The 24,363-nt window shown below is 36.0% G+C and overlaps 1 protein-coding gene across 3 annotated transcripts in view; it reads right to left on the bottom strand.

Moving 5' to 3' along the window:
- DYNC2H1 (dynein cytoplasmic 2 heavy chain 1) overlaps nucleotides 1–18,680 on the bottom strand; it is a 395,598-nt gene extending 376,918 nt beyond the window's left edge. For 2 of the 3 annotated variants that reach the window (XM_043892886.1, XM_043892813.1), the window contains exons 1-10: nucleotides 18,348–18,680; nucleotides 12,912–13,082; nucleotides 12,362–12,497; nucleotides 5,767–5,885; nucleotides 4,622–4,766; nucleotides 3,632–3,864; nucleotides 1,199–1,333; nucleotides 986–1,099; nucleotides 756–867; nucleotides 295–419 (exon numbers count right to left, since the gene is read on the bottom strand). In XM_043892886.1, the coding sequence (XP_043748821.1) occupies nucleotides 295–419; nucleotides 756–867; nucleotides 986–1,099; nucleotides 1,199–1,333; nucleotides 3,632–3,864; nucleotides 4,622–4,766; nucleotides 5,767–5,885; nucleotides 12,362–12,497; nucleotides 12,912–13,082; nucleotides 18,348–18,542 (1,485 nt within the window). In that variant the 5' untranslated portion in view covers nucleotides 18,543–18,680. The remainder of the gene's footprint in view (nucleotides 1–294; nucleotides 420–755; nucleotides 868–985; nucleotides 1,100–1,198; nucleotides 1,334–3,631; nucleotides 3,865–4,621; nucleotides 4,767–5,766; nucleotides 5,886–12,361; nucleotides 12,498–12,911; nucleotides 13,083–18,347) is intronic. The other variant, XM_043892970.1, reaches the window with a different exon arrangement.
- Between the last annotated feature and the right edge of the window lie 5,683 nt (nucleotides 18,681–24,363).

A 24,363-nucleotide genomic window follows, 5' to 3' on the forward strand; every position in this document is an offset into this window, starting at 1 on the left:
AATTTTCCTTTAACTTCCTTTCAACCTAGGATAATTTATTTATATAAACATACTTACAGATATAGATATATACTTTGCACCTACCAGGATCCTGTAAAAATACACTTCAAATAATTTAAAAATCCTTTGAAAATTATAGATTTTTCATATTTTTCAGTTTTTTACAATTCTAATTATCACATGAAATTAGATGGAAATGTTTTCTTAATGTTTTCACTATAGTTCTAGATTGCCTTTACATTAATTTAGCATATTTCACAATTCGTGTCCTTCAACTTTTATTTAAATGAATACCTTCAGTTCCAGCTGGCGAACCCAAACTATGTTATTGACAACTTCAGAAAGGTTTTTGCCAGCAAGTGGTCCGGATGCATCACCAGGAATCCCACGGCATCGATTTTCAAAATCTAATCGAAAATCTATAAACATTTAAATCATATAAATGATTACACACATTCAGCAAAGTTTCCAAAATGCCTTCTATGTACCAAACACTATGCCAAATATTGTGTATAGAAAAACAGTAATAGTTGGTCATCCTCAGGGACCTCACCATGTATCAAGTGAGAGAAAGGAAACAGCCAGCTAATTCTAAAAGCCTGTCATCTATTACAGAAACAATAAATTAATCTTCAACATACAGATGTCATAAAAATATCTTAAACAAAAATATCTTTTGTTATCTTACAACAAAAGAAAAGTAATCTACAAAAATAATTTTCAAGCAAACACTATAATCTCTAATAAACTTTTACCTTTAACTGAGTCCATAAGTCTTGCCAATAAAGTTTCTCTTTCTAGCATCAATTCTTTGCTTATGGTTGGACGCTTCACCAGCTCTTCATATTTCAGAAATGCTTGAAGAAGCTAATACAAAACAAAATAAGTATATGTTCATCCTAAATGAATCAACTAGGTAAAAACATGCATATCTCCTCAAATAGCTTAAGAGAAATATTAAAAATTAAATATTTCAATATTTTACCTGTTGTGGACTATCCTGGATTTCTGAAATATAGTTTTTCAATTTTCCTGCTATTTTTTGTTCCACAGGTGCAATAATTTTTTCATACTGAGACACTGCAGCTTTCCATAAAGGCTAAACAATACAGTTAGACTTTATTATTTTCAAAATTTGCCTTTAAAAAGAACAACACAAACAGGAAATTATGCAGACAAACACATATATATACTCAACCTCAGTATATGGATTATATTGCACAGGATTCAGGCCAGCAAAAGGTTCAAATACTCGAGCCAGGCATATAATTTTCTCATCACTGGCAGGTGAAAAATAGAGAAGTTTCTCATGAATTGTTCTAACAGCCAAGACCTAAAACATAAAATATTAAAACAAGAAATTTACTCATATCAATAAATCAACACAAATAATTCAAAATCTAAAGTTATTGGGCAAGAATTTCTTTAACCTCAGTTTCTTGAAATGAAAAATAAAACTGAGCCTATAAACTTGATAATTACTACTCATCAATACTCAAAGCGATGCTCAAAGACACACTGCACTATCAATCAGTGTGCTCAAATCTACTGAATACATATAAAATCTAAATATTTTTAAACTGATTTTAATACTTATTTTAAGTAAAGTTTTAGTCTCTCCTCCTTACTATAGCAAACCTTCTGATTTTCATTAGTCTGTATTAAATTTGCTCTTCTAATAATGAAACAATATGCTAACAACTCCATTATATATAACTTACAAACAGTTGGAAAACATTTCATTTTGTATTTAAATATTCTACCAACCATCAGAAGGTAATTAAAAGGCTAAGTAAAAACGGTATAATCTTTCATTTGTGTTGAAAATATCAGCACAAATTTCACGATTTTTTTCTTGATAAAAGCAAAAATACTGATTTAACAATGCTGTCTACTGAGAAATCCTAAAAGCATTGAAAGTTAAATGTTTACTACTTCATCAACCAGACTGTTGTCACTAAACACTATTTTCCTCTAACAAGAACTAGGACCTTTGGAGAAATGACTAATTCCACATTCAAAACAGAAAATGTAGAAGATGGGTTGGTACATTTTGAGAGGTTTGAATGTAAAAAAGTTACCAACGAAACACTGGATTCATATCAAAATGACACAGACACAACTTAAAGGGGTATTCTTTGCACAAGTGGGACAATTTGAGTATAGTAATAGTAACTACAATAATAAATACAACAGGTTGAAACTTATAAAAAATCATAGGTTCATAATGATATTATTTAAAAAATTATTGATTGCCTATGAAACTTACTATGATACTAACTTACTATGCATTGTTCTAAAAAGTGATAAAAAGAAAAAAGTAATTGTCTATATTGCCATTCCTATACAAACTATTTTTCAGGTACCTAAAAAACTGATAAAAAGTTCTTCCATCATCACTAATAAATGCAGAAAGAACAGAATTAAAACACCACCATCTTCCAACTTCTCACAATTAATCATTAAGAAAAAGTTGGTGAACAGCATTTTAACAGATTAAATCAGATTAATCATACATGAACCCACAGATCAAACTTAACTCATGAAAAGCAGTTAAACCAGACCCTACTTGCCTCCTTTAATTTATGAGAACCGTATGCTACTGCCTAGGAAGCAACCTGGTTCAAGTAAACTAACATTTAGCAACTAAAAATATTTCTGAGACAATCAGTGAACCTGTATACTGATTACATAAATAATGATATTAAGAAATTATTATCATTCTGTTGGGTGTGATATTGATATTAGGATTACCTTTTAAGAGTAAAAGTACAAGATTTTGTGGATTGGCTTTAAAAATACTTCAGCAAAAAAAAAAAAAAAAATGGAAGGCAGGGAGGACAAAGATGGAACAAGAACTGAACAACGCCAGTAGCTGTTGAAACTGACCTTCATTATGCCATGTTACCTCTATGTATGCATGCAGTTTCTCTTAAGAGGCTAAAAGCAGCAGCAGCAGGAATTCCCTGCCAGTCCAGGGGTCAGGATTCAGCACTTTGACTGCCTGGACCTGAGTTTGACTCCCTGGTCCACTAAGATCCTCCAAGCCACACAGCACAGGCAGAAAAAACAAAATAAACTACCAAAACAACGACGACAACAAAAAAATCCCCAAAGAACAATGATTCCCTTAAGCACAAAGGGAAAAAGTCAGCTCTGCAATCTTCGCCTGTCTCTTCAAGTTAAATATGTAAGCTCTATACTGAAACTCTAATTTACATAAATTAAGCAGCTATTTAAAATATTACCACTGAATACTCCCTAAAATATTGTCTCTGCTTGCAAATAATTTCAATAGCCAAGAGAAAGTCGGAGAGCTTCCATACATAGACAAGTGGGTTATCTTTTTTTATAACAAAGAACAACAAAATAGAAGTTCACGACTTAAAAACTGAATAGCCACACAACAAAGAAAAAGAAAAGGAAGTGGAAACCAGCCTTAGTGCCCACTGGGCATCTGATATTGCACCACACAACTGCATAAATCATCTCACATGAACATGAGCTCTTATTCTCTCCCAAAAGTTTAAATAATTTCTATCAGATGTGTAGTTCTTAATGATTATAAAATGCATTCTCAAACAAGTGAGAACCTACTTCACACTTAAAACAAAGATCCAAATGAAGATACCTCTTCAAGGCGTTTGCCAAGTTTGTCAAGTGTTTCAGGAAAATATTTTTCATTTTTCCATGGGTGAGGAACATAGCGCTGCCACACCTGACCTGTCAGATGACTACAGGCAGTCACCCACTGTTCACAAACTGAAATACCAGCTTTCATATTTTCCTTCACAAGGTAATAAGGATCTTCCCAGAGGTTCAAAGTTCCCAACTTCTTCTGAACAAATCTTCCAAATGAACCACCTAATAAGGTGCAAAACAAACTTTTTAATGAACATGTCTTTTTAGCAAATAACTATGGAATACATGCTTTTTATTAAATTAAAATGATATATAAATTAGCAAGTCAACAATCTATGAAATACCACATCCACACCTTTAGACAAGCACTGTTAATAATATTTTTTAAAAACACACATGCACACATGTATTTATATATTTGCATCTTTCATTATATCATGTATATCTCTGAAGCTAGAAACATACATAGAATTTTGTAAAGGCCTCAGTCCCACAGTATGGATATGACATTACATAATCAGTTCTCAACTGCTATATTTCTACTTTCATTTTACAAACAATGGCATAATAAATGTCCTTTTACGAACACCTTTATGCACTTGTCTAATAGGTCCTTAGGATAATAATGAGAAAGGTATATTCTAAGTCAAAAAGTATATTTTTTCATTGACAGATAATCCAATATACATTAAACATTTCAGTTGGTTAAAAATAAAGTCTAAACTAATATACATGCATTTTTTACATACATAAAAAAATCTATGTTAATTTGATTATCAAAGAATTTGACACTATGATTTAAATTAACCAACTATGTACAAATAACTACTTAAATAATCCTATATAATTTGCTCTAAGAGTTACTTTCAGCAACAATTACTCTATTAAGGAGCATTTCAGAGAAGGACTTAAAGGAAAAAATAGAAAATAAAATAAGGCAAGCTCCCAAAATTTTAAAAGTGTATTTCTTTACTGGTACCTATAATATCTAAGAGATGTAACATTCGTGATTCAGGATAATGATCATGCTCTGTTTGTCTCCAGACATCATCTACAACATCCCGAGTTGTCTCCACCAAGTCAACCACTTCCAATAAGGACAGACCATCCAAGTTATAAAATTCCTAAAACCGAAATGCATTCATTTTTAAACATAATCGTATTTGCACCTGGGGCAATATAAACAAAATGCTGCCAGTTTTTCAAATGCTACAATTCTAATATCTGCCATTATTTTCTCCTCTTCTTCTATCAGATGCTGTATAACTTCTTTATGCAAATACCCTATCTGATCCTTCACAAACATAAATTTCATAAAAGCCAGAAGAAAAAATAAGAATTGCATAAACCCTATAAATTTATTTTTACCCTTGGCCTAATTTCCTCTAAATTTGGATTCATTTCTTTTATTTATCCAATAGAGTGTTTATTTAGCACTATACATACACTACCTTTTTCACTTCATTTATCCTTATTCATTCATTTCCTGGGTTGCACAATGTTACCGATAGTACAAATCTAGTACATGGCATATTATTATAAAATTTCATCACTACCACAAAAATAGTTTTAAACTACTTCAAACACTTCATTCAAATGACAATAATGAAATAATACTTAGAATTAAAAAATTACTAAATATTTATTTTGAAAAGAATAGATTTTTGTAAAAAAATAAAATCATCACTTATTTAACCTCTCCATAGATATATTAAGGAATAATCAATCTAATAACATATCAAACTAAGACTTTTTATATTTCAGAGTCCTCCAAACTGCTAATTTGAAAAAAGTGAACAATTTTGCCAAAGAACATATTACCTCCACATAGACAAACCTCTTAATATTGGGCTTCTCATTTTTTCCTATCTACCTGCATAAAAGTAATTATATTTTTGAGAAAAATATTTTCTAATTATTAGAATTTAACTTTATCAGAAGTTTGGACTTCTAAGTTGTACTCATTTTAAATACATATCTTAAGTAAACTCTGCTACATCTGAAGAATATATTTTGTCCAGAGCCATCAAATAATGATTTTAAAACAGAGACAAAGCTAATAAAAATTGAATGCTACAGTATTTCTATCAAAACCTGATATATAACTATGTATGAATCACGTACTCTTGCAATTGTTTCAAATAATTCTTTAAAATAACTGGCTCTTTCTTTGGTAATCTGTTTACTTCCACGATGAGCTTGTTCTATCCAAAACTGGAACTCATCACTTGGTGTAAGAATACCTGAAAAGTGAAATGGAAAAATAAGAAATATCAACTATTATCATGGTCATCATTTTGAAATGTAAAGAAATAATGAAATACTATATTTTGTGTACCAGGAACTAATATATTATTATAAGTCAATTATAACTTCAAAATCTCACAAACAAATAAACTAACAGAAAAAAAGATTATAGACTGTTGGTTACCAGAGGTGGGGAATGAGGAGAGGGGGAAGTGGATGCAGATGCTCAAAAGGTACAAACTACTAGCTATAAAATTAAATAAGTATTGAAGATATAATGTACAACATTATAAATGGAAATAGCGCTGCTTTATGTTATACATGAAAGTTCTAAGGAGAACATATCCTAAGGTTTCTTATCACAAGGGAAACTTTTTGTTTAACTTTATATCTATGACACAATGGATGTTCACTAAACTTACTGTGACAACCATTTCATGCCGCATGCAAGTCAAATTATTGTATTGTATACCCGAAACTTACATAATGCTACATGTCAATTATCTCAATAAAACTAGGAAAAAGAAGGAAACAATTAAAAATGAAAAGCCAGAAAGTAACTGGTTTCATTTGCTGATTTTGCACATTTCTGTATTATTCACGAAGTTCAGAAAATGAATTTTACAATTTCTATGAACAAAAACGAACAACAAAACAACCCCTAAGCAATTAACAAAATGGCAATCAGTACACACTTATCAATAAGTACTTTAAAATGCCTGAATGGATATAAAAACAAACCCATACATATGTTGCCTCCTGGAAACTTGCTTTGGATCTAAAGTCACACTGAGACTGAAAGGGGATGGGGAAAGGTATTCAAAGAAAATAGAAATCAAGAAAGCAGTACTTATGTCAAATGAAAAAAATAAAGACTGACACAAATGATAAAGAAGGACATTACATAATGATTAGTGACCAATCCAAGAAGATATAACACAATGTAAGTATATATCCAACCAACATGGGAACATCTAATACATAAAGCAAATATTAATAGACATAAAGAGAAAACCTGACAATAATAAATTCATAGTAGGGAACTTTAACCTCGCACTTACATCAATGGACATATTATTCAGACAGAAAATGAATAAGGAAACAATGGCCTTAAACAACACATTAGACCAAATAAACTTATAGATATATATATTTAGGGCATTATACCCACAAGCAGCAAAATATACATTTATTTCAAATATATATGGTAAATTCTCTGGGACAAATCCCATGCTAGGCCACAGAAACAAGACTCAGCAAATTTTAAAACTTGAAATCAGATCAAGCATCTTTTCTAACTACAATGCTCTGAGACAAGTAATCAACTAGCAGGAAAAAAATTGCAAAAAAAATCACGAACAAGTAGAGGCTAAACAACATGCTACAAACAATGGATCATAGAAGAAAATTTTTAAAAATACCTGAAGAAAAATGAAAATAAAAACACAACAATCTAAAATCTACATAATGCAGCAAAAGCAGTTCTAAGAGGGAAGTTTATAATGATACAGCCTATTCCACACAACAAGAAAAATCTCAAACAACCTAACTTTATACCTAAAGTAACTAGAAAAAAAGAATAAATAAAACCAAAAGTTAGCAGAAGGAAAGAAGTCATAAAGATCAGAGCAGAAATAAATGAAACAGGAACTAAAAAGGATTAGAAAGATCAATGAAACTAAGAGCTGGTTCTTTAAAAAAATAAACATCATTGATAAACTTTGCCACACTCATCAAGAAAAAAGGAAAGAGGGCCAAAATCAATAAAATCAGAAATGTAAAAGGAACTAACACCACAAAAATTCAAAGAGTCACCAGATATTATTAAGAACAATTATACACCAATAAAATGGACAACATAGAAGAAAAGAACAAATTCCTAGAAATGTATAGTTTCCCAAGACTGAATCAGGAAGAAATAGAAAAATATGAGAAAAACTACTAATAATGAAACTGAATCAGTAAAAAAACAGCTCCCAAGTACTGCAGCCCAGGACTACACGGCTTCACACATCACATGAGTTTGGTGAAATCTACCAAATAAGCAGAGAAAAGTTAACACCTATCATTCTCAAATTATCTCAAAAAACTACAGAGGAAGGCATCCTTCCATACTCATTTTCCAGGGCCAGCATCTCCCCAAAATCAAAACCAGACAAAGAATCACAAAAAAAGGAAAATTAAAGGTCAGTATCACAATAAATATAGGTGCAAAATTCCTCAACAAAACATGAGCATACCAAACTCAACAATACATTAAAAGGACCATACACCAGTCAAGTAGGATTTATCCTAGAGATGTGGATGATTCAATATCCAAAAACCAATCAATGTGATACCACATTAACAAACTGAAGAATAAAAATCACAAGCTCACCTCAATAAATACAGAAAAACTTTTGACAAAAGTAAGCATCCACTTATGATGTAAAACTCTCAACAACAAAGTGGGGTATAGAGGGAACATAATCAAGGACATATGTGATAAGCCCACAGCTAACATCATACTCAAAGGTGAAAAGCTGAAAGCATCTCCTCAAATACCAGAAACAAGACAAGGATAGCCACTCTTATCCACTTTTATTCAACATAATATTGGAAGTCCTAGCTACAGCAATCAGACAAGAAAAAGAAATAAAAGGAATCCAAATTGGAAAGGAAGAAGCACAACTGTCACTGTTTGCAGATGATACTATACATAGGAAATCTTCACAATGCCACAAAAAAAGAGTAGATTTCATCAATGAATCTGGTAAAACTGTAAGATACAAAATTAACACAGAAATCCATTGTATTCCTATACACTAACTACCAGAAGGAAAAATTAAGAAAACAATCTCATTTATAATCACACCAAAAAAAAAACAAAATACCTAGGAATAAACCTACCTTAAAAGCCTATATGCAGAATAGCATAAGACACTGATTAAAAAATTGAACAGAAACAGAAAGATATACCATGTTCATCGATTAGAAGAATTAGTATTGCTATAATGTGCATATTATCCAAGGCAATCTACAGATTCAATTCAATCTCTATCAAAATACCAAAGGCATTTTTCACAGAACTAGAAAAAGAGATCCTAAAGATTGTCTAGAAATACAAGACCCCAAATAACCAAAACAATCTTGAGAAAGAAGAACAAAGCTGTAGTTATCATGCTCCCTGATTTCAAATGATACTGCAAAGCTGCAATCATCAAAAACAGTATGATACTGACACAAACACAGATACATAGACCAATGGAAAAAAACAGCAACCCCAGCAACGAACTCACACTTATGACAATTAATAGATGACAAAAGAGGAAAGAGTATACAATGAGGAAAAGATAGTCTCTTTGATAAAAGATGTTGGAAAAACTGCAGCTACATGCAAAAGAATTAACTGGACTTTTCTCCACCATCATATACAAATACAAGCTCAAAATGCATTAAAGACTTAAATATATAAGACCTGAAACCATAACTTCTAGAAGAAAACAGAGAGAGTACATTCTTTGTCACTGTTCTTAGTACTATTTGCTTGGATCTGTCTTCTCAGGCACTGGAAACAGAAGCAAAAATAAACATATAGAACTACATAAAACTAAAAAGCTTTTATACAGCAAAGGAAACTATCAACAAAATGGAAAGGCCACCTACAGAATGGGAGAAGATATTTGCAAATGATGTTTCTGATAAGGGGCTGAAAGTGAAAAGTGAAAGTGTTAGTCGCTCAGTCGTGCCCAACTCTTGGCAACACCATGGACTGTAGCCTGGCAGGCTCCTCCATGGAATTCTCCAGGCAAGAATACTGGAGTGGGTAGCCATTCCCTTCTCCAAGGGATCTTCCTGACCCAGAGACTGAACCCAGGTATCCTACATTGCAGGCAGATTCTTTATAATCTGAGCCACCAGGGAAGCCCAGTAAGGTGGGGAAGAGGGATTAATATTCATAATATACAAAGAATTCATATAATTCTATATCAAAAAAATAACATTGCTTTGTTATTAAAAATTTTTTTAAATAGGCAGAGGATCTGAATAAACATTTTTCCAAAGAAAAGAAACAGATGGCCAACAGGCACATGAAAAATGGAAGGGAAAGTAGAGCAGCCATTATGGAAAACAGCATGGATATTGTTCAAAAAATTAAAACTAGAACTACCATATGATCCAGCAATTACACTTCTGGGCATTTATATGAAAAAAACAAAAACACTAACTAAAAAAGATATATGTTCTCCTTTGTTCACTGCAGCATTATTTACAATAGCCAAGATACAGAAGCAACCTACATCCCCATAAACAGATAAACAGAAAAAGAAGATGTAGTACATATATACAATGGAATATTACTTAGTCATAAAAGAGAACAAAATCTTGCCATTTGTGATAACATGTCTATGCCTAGATGGCATTATGCTAAGTCAGGCAGGCAGTGAAAGACAAATACTGAATAATCTCACTTATGTGTGGAATCTAAGAAACAAAACAAATGAACATTAAAAGAAAAGCAGAGTTATGAAGAGTTGGCGCCGCCAGCTCATGCCAGAGTGAGGCACAATCTACAGGGCCACCATGTGCTTACCAGTGCCCCCCCGCCACGCCTGGATTCAACTACAAGTTCCTGGAGAAACCCAAGCTTTGTAACCGTCAGTTACAAAACAAATGAGTCACTGGTATCAAATGTATCCTGTAGGGAATATAGTTAAGAAATATGCACTATCTTTCCATGGTGACATATTATAACCAGACTCATCATAGTGATCATCACAGTGAATTGAATGAAGGTGGTTAAAAGGTACAACTTTCAAAAGATAAATAAGTAGGGATGCAATGTTGTTTTGTTTTGTTCAGTCACTTAGTCATGCCTGACTGTTTGCAAACCCATGGACTATAGTCCTCAGGCTCCTCTGTCCATGAGGTTCTCCTGGCAAGAATATGGAAGTGGGTTGCTATTCCATTCTCTAAGATATGTTCCCAGACCAGGGATAGAACCCATGTCTCCTGCACTGGCAGGCAGATTCTACACCAATGAGCCACCAAGGAAGATACAACATGATAAATATTAATTAGCACTGATATGTTATACATGAAAGAGTTAAGATAGCAAGTAAATCCTAAGAGTTCTCATCACAAGAAAAAGATTTTTTCCTATTCCTTTAATTTTGTATCCATATGAGGTGATGGATATTCACTAAACTTATGTGATAATCATTGTTTGAAGTATTTAAGTCAAATCGTTATACTATACACCTTAAACTTATACACTGTTGTATGTCAATCATATCTCAATAAAACTGGAAGAAAAAAATAAGCAAATTAAAACAGTTTTCTTTCAAATTTGCATTTAAGTTTTCTAATGAAATGGACAATCTCTAGTTGCTTAATCACATGCTGGAAAAAAATTCACTAATCTTTCTGGTTGTATGAGATTCAGAAAAGATTTAGAAAGGATTTATTTTACTATTCAAGCAAACTATAAAACTAGATCTACTATTTTTTTTTAATCTACTATTTTAAACCAATGATTTCTGTATGTCATGAATTTCATCTTAATTGTTCTTAGGAAATAATTTATCTATGGCCACAAAATTGTAATCAGCTTCAGAAAAAAATACATTTTAAAATAACAGTCACTGGCTTATCTTTGCAAATATACAATTAGTATCAATCCTCATTACTCACAGATTCTGGATTTATGAAGTCACCTACTCATTAACATTTATACATATCCAAAGTCAATACTCTCAGAGCACTCATGGTCATTTGCAGACACACAGAGCTGTGAGAAATTTTAGTTGCCCAACACATATGTTCCCAGCTAAGGTTGAACAAAGCAACACTGCTTGTCTTTTTTCTATCTCCTACTGTAATAAATGTCTTTTTCGTAGTCTAAGTAGCATCACAGTTTCACACTTTGTGCTTTTTGTTGGTGATTTTGCTATTTAAATTGACCCCAACACAGTTAAGAAGTGCTGTCTCCTGTTCCTAGCACTAGAACACTGATGTGCCTTAGAGAGAACATACTTCTGTTAGATAAGCTTCACACAGGCATGAGTTACAGGGCTGTTGCCCATGAGCTCAATGATAATTCATCAACAATGTATATCAAATAATGTGTCTAAAAAAACACACCTAACATAAGGTTATATGTTGAATAGCTGGTGAAAAATGTTACACCCAGAGGCTCACAGGGTCCTAGGCACAATGTTTCAGTATCTGCTAATTCAGTGCTCACAGCGACTTAATAAAACAGAACTACTGAAAACAATGAGAATCAACTATATTATTTCCATAAACTGCACCTTAAAAAAGATTACACTTCCCCCTTCTCCAAATCCATATGTAAATCTATACATTTAAAATCAGTTCAAGCTCAGAGAGGATCCAAAGGTGCAAAGAAATATTTGAAAAATATATTAATTTACTATGTACTAATAAGGCAATGGTTTTGACTTTCTTTGATAAAATTATGGCTAAATACCTCGTGTGTCATCTTCCTTAAATTTCAGTTTTGATAAGTTAGTATCTGATCTTCGTAGAACTATGCCCAAACCAGCTTCTAGTTCACTCAAAAGGTTTTGAAGTTTGGGATCAAAGTTTCTGCTCCATTCCTGATCCTAAATAAAATCAGACAAGAGCACTTGATGATCAATATCTTGACAAACAAGCTTCCTCAAACCTTGTCAAAAACTAAGTCCAAATATACCTGTTTCACACAAAGCCTGGCACTACCTCCATCTCTTAAGAGAAGGATAAAAGTCTTTTCAACAGTTAAAACTTTATAAAGATCATTTACTATCACAATTTAAGGATGGATGGCATTTTACATCTTTTTCCAATTTCTCTATTTGTCAACAAAGCTTACATTATATTTTTTTAATTAAAAAGAAAAAATATTTTAATTTATAAACTAAAATACTAATATTACCAATAAAGAAAATAATAAATATTTATATTTGTGTGTATGAAAGCATTTATCCAAAGACTTAGGCTAAAATCAACAATCATACAAGCTACTTTAATTTACTCACCTTCAATAACATTGGTGCAAATACTTGCCGGACAGCGTGGTAAAGGGAATTAATAGGTGATTCTAACATAGATGAAACAAGAATATTATTATGTAGATTTTGATCAGTAATTACTTCAGGTCGCAGCTTGAAAAACACCAGCACTTTATCTTTTGTGTCAGCAAAATCAATCTAAAGTGATAAACAAATGATTTGTAATGTTATTTTCATAAAGTTAATATTTGAATATATTACCCTAAAATGTTGTATCTATAATTTTACCCCTTGGTAAAAGTATACTTTAGAAATAATTATAGTATATCACAACCAATCTGTCTTTGCTCCGTAAGAAAACCTGGGTTTGAAAATTGTATCCCCACTTACAGGTGATTGTATCCTAAAGCTACTTTTATAATTGATGTGACTATAAACAAAAGCACTACATAAATATTGTTGACATACACTGCTAACTACTCCACTCCAGCCAGATTCACTAAAACTACAAATCAAAGCTGTGTGTCCCAGGTACATACTGGTGAGTAGTATGATTTTCCACCCTACCCCAGAAACTCTGTAACAAAGACATATATTACCCTCTTGCGTGCGTGCCAAGTCACTTCAGTCATGTCCAACTCTTTGGGACCCTATGAACTGCAACCCGCCAGGCTCCTCTATCCATGGAATTCTCCAGGCAATAACACTGGAGTGGGTTGGCATGCCCTCCTCCAGGGCATCTTCCTGGCCCAGGGATCAAATCTGCATCTCTCACGTCTCCTGCACTGGCAGGCAGGTTCTTTACCACTAATGCAACCTGGGAAGCCCAATTACCCTCTTACCCAAAACTAAGTTCTATATAAACAGACAACCTAAACCAAAAAAAACAGGTTGTCTATCTCCTAAAATCATCTTTACCGGAACCGATGTTTTTTGCATCAAGTATTTGAGCATCAAACTCTCTTACTAAATTGTCATAAACCTAGATTATTTAAAATTAGAACTCTCTGAGCTAAACTGGAATTCACTAACCCAACCATGCTTAAAATAGGCCAGTTCATAGCAACTAGTTCATTAGCTGTAAAGTATACTACCCAAAAGAAGTTTTTGCATTATACACATATTCACAAAATTGTTCTCACTTCTTTTTCCAGGAAGAGAAGTCTATGCCATAAAAAAACTTTCAAACAAGTTCACTGCTGTGCGTGAAGAAACACGCTAAAGATGAGTGAGCTTTTGTGCTACTTTTATCCTAACCATTGTATCGGTTTAGCCACTAGGAAGGAACTGTCATTTCCTTGGTGTTACTGCTTTTCTCAAACTCTCATTTTCACACATTAGAGTTCTATGCTGGTACTACCATTTTATTCCCATTACAAGCAAGTGAGAACTGCAGACTGCAGGTAAGTAATTTGAAAAATCCATTCAAAATAATTAAATAGACCATACACTTGAACTTTTCTACTCCCACCTATCTGAAGAAAGCATATTCATAAAATACATATTTTAATATCATACTTTGAAAACAGTAACTATAGTCACTGGCCAAGGTGCTGCGGGGCGTCAGGACGGTGAGCTTTGCCTTAACCCAAGTCAGAGTTAAAGGAAAGGGTAAGGTGGTTACAACTGCTCAACCTCCCCTGAGTCAAGAATGAGCGCTCCTCGCCTAATCCTCCAGTTTCCCTACCATCAGCAACTGCTATTTACTCTTAACTGACTATAATCTGACAATTACTAAGGTATAAATTGTGCTTCCGAGGTGGGGCTAGTGTTAAAGAGCCTGACTGCTAATGCAGGAGAAGTAAGAGATGTGATCGATCCCTGGGTCAGGAAGGTCCCCTGGAGAAGGAAATGGCAACCCACTCCAGTATTCTTGCCTGGAGAATCCCATGGACAGAGGAGCCTGGCAGGCTACCATCCATAGTGTCGATGGACATGACTAAAGCACTTAGCATGCAGGCAGGTGTAATTTGTTCTTTTTTGAGGTTGCAAAATGTCTCTATCACCTCATGGGATCCATCAGGGATCAGCATACCTCAACCTTCTGCCTGTTTTGTACAGTTCACAAGCTCAAAATTATTTCTACATTTTTGGAAAAATCAAAAGAATAATATTTCATGATATGAAATTCAAGCATCAGTGTCCATAAATGAAGCTGAATGCAGTCACATGCAGTCATTCACATTATGTCTATGGTTGCTTTCTCACGGCAATGGCCAAATTGTGACAGAGACCTTACAATCTGCCCAAGCCCAAAATATCTGTTATCTGACCCATTATAGAAAAACAATTTGCCAACTTCTATCCTACAGCATAAACCAGATCACATCTCTCTTGCTTAAGACTACTAACAACTTGGTATTTCAACCTAAATGGTGTACAAGGTCCGAAATGCTCAGTCCGTATTTTAAACTTCCACCCTTTGGTTATTCATTAAACTTCGGCAATGACTGTGTAATCTTTTTTTTCCCAGCCCCCTGAAACCAAGACGAGATCCAGCTCAAGGCTTGGAATTTACCATTTCTTCTGCTTAGAAAACGCCTTCCCTAAACCTGTGTGCTGTGCTTGGCCGCTCAGTCCTGTCCAACCCTTCACAACCCCATGGACTACAGCCCTCCAGGCTCCTCTGTCCATGGGATTCTCCAGGCAAGGATACCAGAGTGGGTTGCCATGCCCTCCTCCAGGGGATCTTCTCAACCCAGGGATTGAACCCAGGTCTCCAGCATTGGGGGGCGGATTCTTTATCCTCTGAGCCACCAGGGAAGCCTCTCCCTAAATCTGCCTACAACTAATTCACCATTCAAATCTCATTTCAAAGGGCTCCAGTCCAAACAGGCATTCCCTCCTTCCCTATTTTAATGCAGTTCCTCACCCCGCCCCAATCACTACTTTAACATTGCTCTATTTTTACTGGCAGCACTTACCAATACCCAAAATTATGTTACATTACACATCTGTGTGGATGAAGTGAAGTGAAGTGAAAGTCGCTCAGTCGCGTCCAACTCTTTGCGACCCCATGGACCCATCCATGGAATTCTCCAGGCCAGAATACTGGAGTGGGTAGCCTTTCCCTTCTCCAGGGGATCTCCCCAACCCAGGGATCGAACCCAGGTCTCTCACATTGCAGGTGGATTCTTTACCAGCTGAGCCACAAGGGAAGCTCCATCTGTGTGGGTATGTTTAACCTATTTTTGTCCATTCAAATGTTCCTCCTTGAAGATAGACTGACATATTCATGCCTTTATCCCTAGCACCCAGGACAATGCCAGACCATAGTAGGTGAATTAATATTTGTTAATTTGTTAAATCATGCTGACTCTCAGACATCTAAAGTACAACTTAAGATATAGGAAAACATTTTCAAATATGACTAAGTATCTGTAGTGTGATGTATGACTGTATATAAAATACACTGTTTTATATACACTGTATATAAAATATACATTACAGCATACTAACACATATATATGGAATTTAGAAAGATGGTAACGATAACCCTATACGCAAAACAGAAAAAGAGACACAGAAATACAGAACAGACTTTTGAACTCTGTGGGAGAATGTGAGGGTGCGATATTTCAAAAGAACAGCATGTATACTATCTATGGTGAAACAGATCACCAGCCCAGGTGGGATGCATGAGACAAGTGCTCGGGCCTGGTGCACTGGGAAGACCCAGAGGAGTCGGGTGGAGAGGTAGGTGGGAGGGGGGATCGGGATGGGGAATACGTGTAAATCTATGGCTGATTCATATCAATGTATGACAAAACCCACTGAAATGTTGTGAAGTAATTAGCCTCCAACTAATAAAAAAAAAATAAAAATAAAAAAATACACTGTTGGGCTCTACTAGCTTAAGTATTAAAGTAAAAGTTATAGATTCAATTTTCATTACCCAACCCAAGATATATTTTTACAAATCCAAACCCCTCATCTTGTTTTCCCATTTCACTCTATCTAAACTTTCAGATCCTAAAGAAAATCAGTCCTGAATATTCATTGGAAGGACTGATGCTGAAGCTGAAACTCCAATACTCTGGCCACCTGATTCGAAGAACTGACTCACTGGAAAAGACCCTGATGCTGGGAAAGATTGAGAGCAGGAGGAGAAGGGAACAACAGAGGATGAGTTGGTTAGATGGCATCACCGACTGGACGGACATGAGTTTGAGCAGGCTCCAGGAGTTGGGGGTAGACAAGCAAGCCTGGCATGCTTCAGTCCATGGGGTCACAAATAGTCAGACAACACTGAGTGACTGAAATGAATTGAAACTTTCAGAGGCATTTACAGCAGTGTGCTTGATTTTATCATTTGTTGAGTATATGTCATTCTAGGTCATCCAGAGTGAGGCTCCAGAAGGCAGAAGCAGGGGGTCCTATTTTAACTTATATAATACTAACCTATCAGAGCAGGCCTCCTGGTGGCTCAGACAGTAAAGAATCTGCCTGCAATGCGCGGGTTTGATCCCTGGGTTGGGAAGATCCCCTGGAGAAGGGAATGGCAGCCCATTCCAGTATTCTTGCCTGGAGAATTCCATGCACACTCTTAGCAGACTACAGCTGTCAACTATGACTATCCATGCTTTTTACATCTTTGTAAACTTACTAAACCAAGGAAAGTGCCTTATATATATTGGGTTCAAAATACAGTGATTAAATAGCATTGAGTCAAATCCAACACTAAAGATTCATAACAGGGTGAATAATCCAATGATCCTACAAAAATGCAGTCAATGTTTGCTGTGTATCAAATATTCTGCTAGACCTGGGGATATGGATGAACACCAGAGGAAGAGGTTTAAAAATATGACTACGATTTGTTAACCTTCCTCCATTTACTGAGCCCCTTTAACATGTGAGGCAATTTTTCTGTATGTTACTCTGAGTGCGTGCGTGTCTATCTCCTGGCTGCAGGTGCACCCATTTCTTAAACGATCCTGCCAGTAGAAGCAGCAATGAAATAAATATTAATAAGTCAATACATCACAAGTTGTACAACAAAAAAGAATTTAAACTATCTTATCATTTCGTAAAAGATTTTAATTCCTAACTATTCTTTCCCTCGAGTAAATTTAAACTCAGAATACAAAAAAAAAAAAAAAAAAAGATACACTAGAATTTGCCCCCAAAGAACCTCAAAAGGGAGAAAGGAAAAAAAAGTTTAAATAAATAAGATAAATTTCGTGGTTTTAGTTATAACGCAAATGTAGTATTAAAAAAAAAAACTAGAAAGACTATAATTGTAATTGTTCTCTGCCGGTGAGCGGACTGGGAGCTTCCTTCGGCCAGGCAGGATGCAAGTTTAGAAACCAAGTGAAGCGAGAGGCCCGCGTAGCTCGTCCGGAAGGGACAGCCTCGGGCCCTGGAGGAGGATCCAAGCCAGGAGGCTCCCAGGGACCCGGCATCCGTCCGGCTGAGCCCGGGACGGAAAGGCAGGCCGGGGCGGGGTGCAGGCAGGCATACCACGTTGGAGAAGGCGATGCCGGCGTCGGATCGCTGCACTCTGAGGAGCATCTGGTTCCCGTCGTCCAAAAAGTTGTTGATTTCGGGGCCGTTGCCCAGCAGCGCGTGGTCCCAGGATTCCGACACCAGCCCGAAGTAGTTCCGAGTAGTGGCGACAATGAAGAGCTTCCGCACGTCCCCGGCCCCGCCGGCCATGACTCCGGAGAGGAGGACCGGGGAGGGCGGGCGGCAAGAGCGAACGACAGAGAAAGCGGGCGGGAGGAACGCGAAAAGAGGCGCAGACGGCCCAGCAGCGAGCTCGCCCGTGGCCTGCAGGGCTTCGCGGTTGCCAGGGGCAGTCGCTATGGCGACGGCGCACACGCCCGCGCGAGGCGGCGTTACCGCCTCGGGCACGCGCACGCCCAGCTCTCGGGCTGATCTACCATCTCTGCGCTCCTTAGCTGCTCGCCGCCATCATCGATCGCAGGGGATTCTGGCAAGTGTGGGTCAGGTGGCGAAGTCCTCCTTTAGCGCTTTCTACAGACTTCTTATGACGCATTATTAGGAGATATGCAGCTAGTCTTCAAGTGAAACAGGATGGCGTGGATTTAGGAAGGCTAAAGAAGTTCTAGTGCGCCCTTTTCTCCTGCACTCGTTAGCAAACCATTCTGTCAGCTTCAGGTTCCACATCTGTAAACTTGGGGGAATACTATCTAGGTTGTAGTGAGGATTTTAAGAGATTATTATTTAAGCATCACTTTTTAAAGAGAATCATTTTTTTTTTAAGGTCAGGTAAAGAATAGGAGTTCATTACAACGTTAATTTACTTCTCATTTCTATGCTAATTTCCCACCATTAATTTTGTCATCCAATTATTAATTTCAGAAAAATTTAACTAGTTTTTTCATCACAATCATCATCGGAACACAGAGCCATATTTGTAAAATAACCAAAAGAGTCTGTGATACTTGTTAATTTGTTTTATAACATGCGCAAGGAAATACTGAAGAAATACAGAAGTGAAATTGGACTTCATTTTCTACTCCGTGGCATCACTACCAACTATTAAACTGCCATTTATCTCAATATTCATCAAAGACTCTGAATTCAATACCTATCTTTTAAAGATGTTTACCACATGCTCCTATATGCCAAGTAATGATCTAGGCCCTGGAGGCCACAGTCTCTGCCCTAAGGGTTTTTGGTGTCCTCAGTCATCTCAGCCCTGATTTGAACCATTACCCAGGGAAAAGGACACTAATTTTTTTATTTGTACCCAATAATCACAACTGTATTCTTTTAAAGTTAGAAAGAAGGTCATTTTATCTACTGAGCATCTTTATTGAGTTCTGGGAATGGAAACTAAAGAAAGCTGAAGTTCTTTAAATTATAAAAGGAAATGAGCTCAGATTCTTACAAACAGTTTGAAAAGTGGGAGAGGAGTCAGTGAGGTAGAATGCTGGCGACTCCAAATAGAAACCCACGGTGACTGAGTAGCCAAAAAGGCCTTTGAAACAAAAATAGCTAATATGGATACAGAAATTGTTGCTCTGCGATGGGCATAATGACCCTTCCCAGGATCTTAAGGAAAGCTTCCATAATTCACAAATGCTTAGTCTGGATGAGTTATTTTGGTGGAAATGTATAAAATGTCTGTATTAAGTATCCTTGGCAACGTGAATAAAAATGAATGAAAAGGCAATACATGTAGGCACATGAGTTTAGAAAGCTGTTGAAATCATGAGAATCTCATCCTCCCGGAAATGTTTAAAATCTTGATGGGTTTTGGACTTCCGCAAGATATGAAATTTGAGTATTTCAATCCATTTTAACCCAGATGTCAAAAAAAAACAAAAAACATATTAACCTAGACATCCAGCTGACATGTAAACCCAATGAGGGTAGGGATATTGTGTATCTTGTTCACAGTTGTTTACCCAGACTTAGGCCTAGAGTGGAAAATAAGACAATGTCCCTGGACTCATGAAGCTTGAATAAAGAATCTCACAGATAGTAAGTTACAGAATGAAGATTTATGCCGAATCATATTGACTCAGTCTCCAGACACTCTATCACAGTGGTAGACAGCAGGTTAGCCGCTAACATCATGTCTCCCCTTTCACAGCTAAGAAGCATTTACATTCCAGGTGTGGCCGTTACCTAATTCTCACAAATGAAATGTAGGCAGAAGTAACCTGTGCAACTTCCAAGGCTAAGATTCAAAGAAGTAACTATACCTTTACCCTTTGCCAGCTGGATGGAGCTAACATAGCAACGAGAAATGGCTGAACCATGAAAAAGAACCAGAGCTCCTGCGTCAGTGTGGAGTAGAGCCAGCAATTGTTAAGCAAGGAATAATCTTTATTGTGTTTGAACTATTTTGTATTATGTAGTGTGGGCCTATTTTTTAATAGGCAATTTAGGCCACACTAACTGAAGAGTGGGGCTTCCCAGGTGCAGCTAATGGTAAAGAATCTGGCTGCCAATGCAGAAGGAATAAGAGATAATCCCTGGGTTGGGAAGATCCCCTGGAGGAAGGCAGGGCAACTCACTCCAGTATTCTCGCCTGGAGAATCCCATGGGCTGAGGGCTACAGTCCAGGGCTGCAAAGAGTCGGACAGGACTTAGCACACACACACAACTAAAGAGTAATTGATATCAGCCATAGGGTGCTGTTTAAAAAAAAGTTAGTGTGGAGCATTGATTTAGAAGTTAGCCAGCAGGTGACATTCAAACAATGTGAGCCAGAGGTCAGGGGCCAAAATCTTTCTGAACCAAGGATTCCAATTTTTTTAAATATTTGCATTTCTCAAAACTGTTGGTCTCAGGACTTCTTTATACATTAAAAATTTATTGAGGCCTTTAGAAAAAATTTGTTTCTGTGCATTATTTCTATAAAAATTTACTATAGTAGTCATTTAAAGTGAGACCGATTCTAACATATGTATTTATTCATCCAATTAAAAATAAGAAGCGGGACTTTACTGGTGGTCCAGTGGTTAAGAATTCACCTTGCAACGCAGGCGACACAGATTCAGTCCCTGGTCAGGGAACGAATTTCCCATGTGCCCTGGGGCACCCAGCTCAGACAGGGCAGCTACTGAGGCTCTGGAGCCTGAAAGCCACGCCAGAGAGAAGCCCTCAGATCTCAACAAAAGAGCTCACGTGCTGCAACTAGGATCTGATGCACCTAAATAAATAAATATTTTTAAATATAAAAGTAATAAGTTAACATGACTTGTTAACATAACTAACATATGTTAATGAAAATAATTCTAATTCCCAATATAAAAATAAATTTGATCAGAAGAGTGTATTGTTTTACATTTCCGCAAATTTCTTTAGTATATGCCTTAGTAGGAGGCAGTTATTTAATAGATTTTCTATCTACTACTGCATCCATCCCTTATGATATGTTGTTTTGGTTGAAGTATATGGAGAAAACTATAGATATGTAGTTAGAAAACAGAAATATGTGTGGCTGGAAAACAGAAAGAACTTTATAGTCTTTTCAGATAGCTGTGAATAATCTTCTGTTACTAAACCAAAATTCCACAAATGGTAGTTTCTTTCTTTGCAGGTGTGTGCATGTGCTTATTTTGGCTATGCTGCATGGCCTGTGGGACCTTAATTACCACACCAGGGGTAACACCTACGCCCCCAGCAGTGGAAGCACAGAGTCTTAATGACTGGACCACCAAAGAATTCCCCACACACAGCAGTTTCTTGAAGGACAGTTGCAATTTGGAATCTGAAACCATATCAATCAACATTTCATACTCAGTTACATTAAAACCCATTGGTTATCTTGTACTCTGAATGAATATTTTGCCTGTACATAATTTTGTAACTTCATGTATTGGTCATTTGGAAAATATTTGAGCTATGTAGATCTTCCAAATGTTGATACATTTCATTATACAATATTATAAAATCACATTCATTAATAAACCACTGATACCATAAGAAAAAGTCTGTCTATGGAGAGGTTGTCAAGCTTGCAGTAGTAGAGAATTTAAGTTTTCCAAAATTCTAATTTTTTAATGAAAGCCTGAATTTTATCATTGCCAACAAATATCGTTCATTTTTTTCCTTGAAATGATAGACTTATTTCATTCATTTTTGAGGAAAAATATGTCTACCAAATACCCAAGTCTTGATAGTAATAGTTTGTCATCTATTCAAGTAAAAATTGTCTTCAGTGATAAAAGCTGCTAGTTTTGATCAAAACTCAAGACAGTCACACAAATTCCTGTTTGCTTGTTTATTTCCCTTTTCCTTAAGGCAAATACTGTAGTTCAGTATTCAGCATAAGTGCTTTTGGTGTTTCATCCATCAGAACATTAAACTGACTTGAACTCAAGATTTGAGATCTGATTAAATTATTTACTCTATCATTGAAGACATTCTTAAATGAAACTGGTATTTTTTTCCTTTGAGTACAAAGAGAAGAAGAACATTTTAGTGTCCCAGCCTTGATTTGTGCAAAGGTGCCAGCAGTTTAGCCACACTGGGTTGGTTTTCCAGGGCTGCATCACAAATTGCTGCAAACTCAGTGGCCTAAAAAAAATCCTCCTTTATTAGTGTTCAGTTCTGTCCATTAGCAGTCTGGGAACTGCATCTCAGCCTCTATTAATAGTATCACAAAACTGAGTTCAAAACGTTGGCCAGGATGAGTTCTAATCTGGAACTTAGGGTCCTTTTCCAAGCTCCTTTTGTTGTTGTTCAGTTGCTAAACTGTGTCCAACTCTTTATAACCCCATGGATTGCAGTATGCCAGGCTCCTCTGTCCTCCACCATCTCCTGGAGTTTGCTCAAACTCACGTCTGATGAGTCAGTGATGCTATCTAACCACCTCATCCTCTGCTGCGCCCTTCTCCTTTTGCCTTCAACCTTTCCCAGCATCAGGGTCTTTTCAAATGAGTCAGTTCGTCGCATCAAGTGGCCAAAGTATTGGAGCTTAAGCTTCAGCATCAGTACTTCCAATGAATATTCAGGGTTTATTCCCTTTAGGATGAACTGGTTTGATTTCCTTGTAGTCCAAGGGACTGTCAGGAGTCTTCTCCACCACCACAGCTTGAAAGCACCAGTTCTTCAGCACTCAGCCTTCTTATATTCATATCCATACAAGCTCATATAGCTGAAACAATTAAATTCCTTATAGCTGCAAGACCAAGGTCCCCAATTTTTGCCAACCATAACCTGAAGGTACCTCCAGCAACTGGAGGCTACCACACTCTTTACCTTCATCTTCAAAGCCAAGGATGGAGAACTTTCTCACACAACAAATCTTTCTTGTGCTTCAATTCTTTAAGGGCCCCATTCCTTTCAAGCGTTTACCTAGCCCAGATGATAATCTCCTTTATTAACTCAAAGTCAACTGAAGCATGGAAGTGATAGCCCACCGTATTCACAGGTTTTGCCTACATTCAAGGTTAGAAGGTAATACAAGTTTTGCCCACCAGGGAGTGGAAACCTTGGGGCTGGTTTAGAATTCTGCCCACCATTACTTTTACACCATCAAATGTCAAGCACAATGAAAGAGGCACAAAACTTCTATTATTGTGGAAATAGTTTGACATTAGAGACCCCTGAAAATATTTCAGGTTTCCAAAGGGGATCATTTGTTCTAGACGGTCTCAACATTATCTATATCTATTTAAGAAAATAAATGTAAGAAAAAGCTTTTTATGTTTTATCCATTACAGTTGACAAATATTGGCAAATTATATTAAAAACAAAATGCCATAGGATTGTTATAATATCATTTTTATATTAAAGTATAATAATCATCTAGTTACTATCCTTGGACAATGTTGGGAGAGCTGTACACAAAAGGATGTAATTTCAGAACCTTTTCTTCAGACTTAGAGAAGCTGAAACTTACTCCGAGGCATAATTATTTACAGATTTCAATCACCAGCACAATGAAATGTACATTCTCATGTGACATTTAATGTTCAACTCAAATACTTAAATATATTTACTTCTATACATTTTTATGTGTCCCCATGGGATAATAGGAATTCTATTTCTT

Source organism: Cervus elaphus, chromosome 1 (assembly GCF_910594005.1).
Source record: "Cervus elaphus chromosome 1, mCerEla1.1, whole genome shotgun sequence".
NCBI classification, from domain to species: Eukaryota; Metazoa; Chordata; class Mammalia; order Artiodactyla; family Cervidae; genus Cervus; species Cervus elaphus.